A 6754-nucleotide genomic window follows, 5' to 3' on the forward strand; every position below is an offset into this window, starting at 1 on the left:
AACTCGTCAACAATTACTAGAGGTCGCCGCAACGTACGTCTCTCTCTCCTCAATCCCGACTTGATCTTTACATCCGAGTCTTAAGAATATCAGCTCTATTTGCGAAGCTAATTTGTCTTATAGCAGCAAACAACCAGCTCTATCCAATTCGGTCTTTATCTTCATCATGGCCGACACGGATAATACTATAGTCATCGGCATCGACTTCGGAACCACGTAAGTAACACTCAAATTCTGTATCACCCGGCCACAAGTTAAGAATATATTTAGTTTCTCGGGTGTCAGCTGGGCATTTTCTGGCCAGCCAAACGAAATCGAAGTCATCACGAGCTGGGAAGCAGAGATGAACTATGCCTCTGATAGGGAGAAAGCACCGACTGCAATCTTGTACCGTGGCACCCAAAACGCTGTTTCTTGGGGTTACGAGATCCCGGTTGATGAAATCCAAGACGCGATGAGGTGGTTCAAGCTGTTGCTTATTGATGAAGCGGACCTTCCTGACAACCTCAAACATTCGCCCCAAATAACTACAGCAAGGAAGGCAGTAAAAGCCACCAACAAAGATGCTGCCGATGTAATCGGAAGCTACATCCGCCGCTTATGGAACCACTCGATTGAAAGCATCGGTAAGTCGGTTGGAGATGAGCTCGTCAAGATGTGTAAATTCCACGTCGTCATAACTTTGCCGGCCATCTGGCCGGATTACGCTAAAGCTCGTATGTGTCGTGCTGCCGAACATGCTGGCCTTCTTGAAGAGCGTCCCGCCGGACAGACAACGCTCGCGTTCATTTCAGAGCCAGAGGCTGCAGCTCTAGCTACTATGAGAGACCTTGCAGGACGCCCCAACATCAAGGCAAAATCCCTTTCCATTCCGTTTGCAAAACATATTCTGATACTGATGCAGGTTGGAGACCACTTCGTTGTTTGTGATGCCGGTGGCGGTACCGTCGACCTCATCAGCTACGAAGTGCTGGGTCTGAAGCCTATGGTCGTTCGCGAGGCCATTAAAGGAGACGGGGAGTTATGCGGTGGAGTTTTCCTTGATGAGGCATTCGTCAATCTAATCAAGGACAAAGTCACTACGAAGGCCTGGGACAATGTTCCCAAAGCTGAGGCTGCGAATGTTCTCAATGGAGATTGGGAACACGGCATAAAGCAGCAATTTGACGGCAAACATGATCGACAGTGGCACATCCAGTTGCCCCCCGAATGCAAAGTCAAGAAAACCCCGGAGCGAGGCATTAAGCGAAAACGCAATCTGATGCTCAATCTTCAGGACCTGCTCTCTGTCTTCGATCCCATCGCCAACAAGATCAGTTCCCTCGTTCAGAAACAAATCGATGGTGTCCGTAACAAATCGGGCAAACCTCCCAAGGTAATTTCGAAATATTTGTTTGATAAATTTGAGCCAGTTTGCTAAAAGGACGCTAGAATGTCATTCTCGTCGGCGGTTTTGGTAGATGTCGCTATCTTCATAGCCATCTTCGGTCAGCCATTGACAAAGACATCGCGCTTCTCCAAGCGACAGGCGCAAAGCCGTAAGACCAATTTTCCATGTTCAATCGTCTTTACTGATGTAAAACAGCTGGACTGCCATTTGTCGTGGTGCAGTAGTCCAAGGGCTCACTCAACAAAACCTGTCTCCTGGTTTGTCCATCAGTGTCAAATCCAGAATCGCGCGGGCGAGTTATGGAATTGAAGTCCGTACCAAATTCGACAGGAAGAAGCACAGTAATCGTTTCAAGAATTGGTCTGAAGGGGAACAAGAATGGATGGCTCATGGCCAGATGAAATGGTTTCTCGAGCAAGTGAGTCTCTCGTCTCTGTCAAACTTCCGTGTGATCTCCAGGCACACTATTTACAATGTCCTTTTTAAACTAGGGCACCGATGTCTCGAGCACGGCTCCCGTGAGTGAAAACTTTTATGAGTTGTACTCTTCAGCCCCTCCCGAGGTTTCTGTGTCGCTTCATGTCAGTTCAGCCTGGCCTCCGCCATCCGAGAAGGACAGCTCGGTCAGGGATCTTTGCAAGATTACTTGGGGCAAGAAGATAGACTTTGAAGCTCTTCCACGTCATGTCAACTCTCTTGGTAAGGTTTTCCATCGGCTCGACTTCACCGTCGAAATGGTTTGCACTGGTGCGAGCCTCGACTTCTCGGTTACCCATGAAGGCAAGCGCGTCGGCGCCAAGAATGTATCCGTGGCTTTTGATACCGAGGCAGACGACGTGAAGACGAAGAGATCTCCTTCATACTGAGGGGGAAAGCAATGATGGAACTTTTTTCACATGGATCATGGAGGAAGGATAGTTCAAGGTTTTGGTGGGCAGCGGGTTGGTTGCCATTCGCTCTACCGTCATAGAATGAATTTGCAGCTAGTACGGAAACTGAGCATATTCGATTGAATGCATGTTCCACTACTGAGATGTACAGATGGCTTTGCCCAACGTGAAGTAGTGAACATACGAGTTTCGATCGAGTGTCATACAAAATAGCCAGGCACCAGAATTCAATCACGTCAAGAAAAGATATCAAGACCTCTAGGAATGGGCTGTGTCAGGTGTAGCGATGAGAGGTGCCAGTTTGGAAATGTAGCATGCCCGCGTGAACACTACTTATCAATCCTTTGCACTAATATCAAAAGAAAATAGCCGAGGCCCCCAAGCCAATGCAATAGCCAGCCAGCTTTCCGTACCCATAACGCAACGCGCCTTATCAACCCGCAGTGCAGACACACGTCTGACAGTCACGTCAGTTATGCGCTGTCCTCACTCAAGCTTATCTCAACCTCAAAGAGCCCGAAGCTGCCATTGGGCCACGGCATCAGGTCGTCTAGATAGAAAACCGAAAACCCAGCATGGCAGGTGGGACGGATTAGCAGGGGTGCGTCTGATACGCCAGATGGTCTGACGTGCGTCAAGCTTTGTTGTTATGTGGCGTTTCTGACATAGGATACAGTCTGTTGCTGTCAAATGTGGCGGAATTACACGTGAATTAGCTAGCGAATGCACGGTTGCCCTACGGCAAATTGTTAGGGAATAGGCGGTAAATAAGCCCTACCTTTAGGGGTAACTTTACTAATAATATTACTAGGATTAGCTAGGGATTTCCTAACTAAGAAATAGGGGTTTTTCCCTATTTCTATAAAGATTTATAATAGTTATATAATATATAATAAAATTAATTAAGTAACTATTATAATACTTACTATTTAATAATTAATAGTCTAATATATATATTTATAATAACTAATAAACTTACTTACTAGTTAAATATTATTATAATAATTAATAAGAACTATAATAATAAAGTAACTATCTTATAATTATATAGTAATTAGTTTATATAGCTTAATACTATTTAAGTAAAAGTAAAGTGTTATAATCTTTAGAAGTATATTAACTTAATATACTTATATAGTATATTATATATTATAGTAAGCTATATACTTTTTCTTTTTTTTTTACTTTTCTTATAAGTTAATTAAGCTATAATATATAAAATTAATTAAAACTACTTATTATTATTTTCTTTATTACTATCTTAAACTACTATTATAAGATAAGGTAGTAAGTGCTTATAGTTAGGAGATAAATAGATAGTAAGGACTAAATACTTAATATATATATAATACGTTATATATACCTTAGGTATATATCTCTTTAGTAGGTAACCTTTTATAAAAAGAGGGTTAACTATAAATATACCTACTATCTATTACCTATTTTATCTTATATTATTTATTTAGCTCCTTATTATTATTTATTTTACTTTACTACTTTACTATTACGCTTTACCTTTATATAGCGTTACTTTATAACACTACTATAGCCTAGCTTTATCTTATTAGAACTATAATAGCTACTAAGAAGGCTATATTAAGTAGTAGTATAACTATCTTAATTTATACTATTTTATTACTTTTACTATTTTTATTATTTTTATTAAGTTTTTTTTTTTACTACTATATAGTAGAAAAATATATATACCTTAATAAAAGTAAAAGGCTTAAAGATATAGCATACTAAGAACGCTTTAACCTAGATAAATCTCTAACCTTAGGTAATTCTATATATAGCTTTAAGAAAACCTAACCTATAAGATTACTTAGTAGCTACCCTAAAGCCTTTATAATAATATATAATCCCTTATAACTATAGAGTTTAATAAAAATATACTATACTACTTTAGTAATAACTAGTAATAAGGCTTTTAGTTAGATATTAGCTAGATATTAGCTAGGCTAATAACCCCTTTTAGATTAAAAGCACCCTCTATATAGTAAAAAGGATTATTAGAGATATAAGAATTAACTTACTACTCTTATTAAGACTATATAGTAAGGTAGAGGATATCTAACTATTTTATAGTAACTTATAAAGCTTTTAGTTATTTAAAAACCTAGTTATACTAAAAAAAAACCTAACTAAGTAAATACTACTTACTCCTTAAAAAAAGCCTCCTTAATAACTACCCCTAAATAAAGATATTATAATAAGTAATATACTTAAATAAGAGGGGAGTATCCCTCTAGACTTATTATCTTTAAAGTAAGTAAAAGCTACTATAATAATATAGTTTAAGTTAAAAAGTAAAAAATAAGAAATTATAAGCTTACTAGGCTATAATACTATCTTACTAATAGGCCTATTTAGACTATAGTTTTTTATTATACTAAGCTAATTCCTAAATAGTATAAGTTACTACACTTAAGGCTAATAAAAATAAAATATATACTTACCCTTAGGGTAAATATAATACTTACTACCTCTAGCCTAAGGTTAGGTAAGAAATATAATTCCCTTAAGTTAGTACTTTAGTAAAAAGGCTAGTGCTATAACTATAGCTACTTAATTAGTAAAGTTAAAGTTAATAATAAGATAATTATAAGAACACTAAGACTTAATAAGTATAGCTTAGTTATAAAATAACCTTAGCTAGTAAAAGTAGTAAAAAAGCCTATAGTTAACTATAGCTATATTACTTTTACTAGTATTAAATATAAAAAAGCTTATAGTAGCTTTTTTTTATACTATAACTACTTAAATATAAGTAGTAATAACACTAGTAACTACTATAGCTACTTTAGGTTATTCTTTAGCCTAGCTATAAATACTATTTACTATAAGAATCTTCTAGCTTAATACTAATACTAAAAAGTACTTACTAAACCTTATTTTTTATAACTACCTTATAATATATTACTATAATATAAAGCTTTAGGTTTAAGTAGTTAAAGTAACTTATAGAGATCTTTTATCCTTATAGTAATTTTATTAAATAATTAACTAGTACCTTTATAAATAAGTATAAAACTAGTAGGAATTCTAACTTACTAAAGTAAAGTAAAATATCTTTAAGTAAGAAGGTTAGCTAGTAATCTTAAGGTAATTTAGGTACTATTTTAGACTTACCTTTATTAAGGTAGAAAAGTAGTTCTATAAGAACTACTTTACTACTAATAAGATCAATAAGTAGTATAATATTTATACTTTTACTTAATCTTTCTTTAAATATACTAAGGCGTAAGGTAACTAAACCTAATACTAATAGCTAATTAGGTTTTATAATAACCTTATACTATAACTATAGTAATTCCTTTATAAGCCTAAGGACTATAACTCCTTAAATAAGTATATTACTTTAGCTAAGGAAAAACGCTAAGCCCTTTAGAATACTACCTTACTATTATAAAGTACCCCTATATATACTAATAATATAAGTACTTAAAGTAGTATAAATAATAATATAGCGCTATAAGGAAGTATATTAGAATAACTAAAGAACTATAACCCTTAAAATAAGGACCCCCTAAAGACTAATAAAGAAGATATAGCTTTATAAGGATCTAATAATAATAATAACTAGTAGTAATAAGATAACTACTAGTATAAAGAAAGCTCTTAAGAAAACTATAAAAAATACTAACCTTATAGTAACTAATAGTAAAAGTATTACTAGGCTAACCTTAAGCGTAAGGTATAAGACTAGTAACCTTAGTAAAGACCTTAATAAGGAAGTAAATATTAATAGTAAGTATAATATATATAAAAGACTAAAAGTAGAAATAAAGTATAATTTATTTAAAAGTATAATAAAGATATAGATATTAAAATTAATAAGCTTATTAATAAAAAGTATATTCTTAAAACTACTAAGGAATTCCTACTAATAATAATAAATATTATAAACTTTATTACACTACTCCTAGTTAAGGTTACTATAGCCTTAGTAGACTATAAGGAGATTACTAAAACCTTTAAAGATATTACCTTATATTAAGATAAGATTAAGGAGTACCTTACTAAAGTAGCTAAAAGTAATAATAGTATAAAGCTATTACTAACGCTAGGTAAGGCTATAACTCCTATAACGCTAAAACCTTCTAAAGAAGTATAATATAATAAAGATATAGCGCACTTTATTTTTTAGTTAGAGGAGGTAATTAAAGCTATTATAAAACCTAATAAAAAAAGAAACTAGTGTAAGTATATATACCTATAAGTAAAAATCTAAGTAAATAAGAACTTGAAAAAACGCTATATACCTGTATAGGTATATTTATTATCTTAGTAGACTATAAGTAGGTAATAAAACTTACTAAAAACCTATAATTCTTTATAGTAGAACTATAGAAAGTAAGGGTAGTAGGATTATTATTTACACTTATAAAGAATATTACCTTTAATATATACTTTAATAAAGTAGTAAAAGACACTAAGATAAAGGTCTATACTATAATTACTATTAAGGTAG

At 34.1% G+C, this 6754-nt stretch overlaps 1 protein-coding gene across 1 annotated transcript; it reads left to right on the plus strand.

The window, feature by feature from the left end:
• Positions 1-166: 166 nt before the first annotated feature.
• On the plus strand, positions 167-2256 carry GLRG_11045 (uncharacterized protein; the record flags this gene model as incomplete). Its single annotated transcript, XM_008101766.1, has 6 exons — positions 167-216; positions 271-853; positions 905-1375; positions 1432-1538; positions 1586-1808; positions 1882-2256. 6 exons carry the CDS (start codon positions 167-169, stop codon positions 2254-2256), a joined length of 1809 nt encoding a protein of 602 aa, XP_008099957.1.
• Positions 2257-6754: the final 4498 nt, after the last annotated feature.

The sequence above is a fragment of the Colletotrichum graminicola genome (assembly GCF_000149035.1).
Source record: "Colletotrichum graminicola M1.001 genomic scaffold supercont1.73, whole genome shotgun sequence".
Classification (NCBI taxonomy): Eukaryota; Fungi; Ascomycota; class Sordariomycetes; order Glomerellales; family Glomerellaceae; genus Colletotrichum; species Colletotrichum graminicola.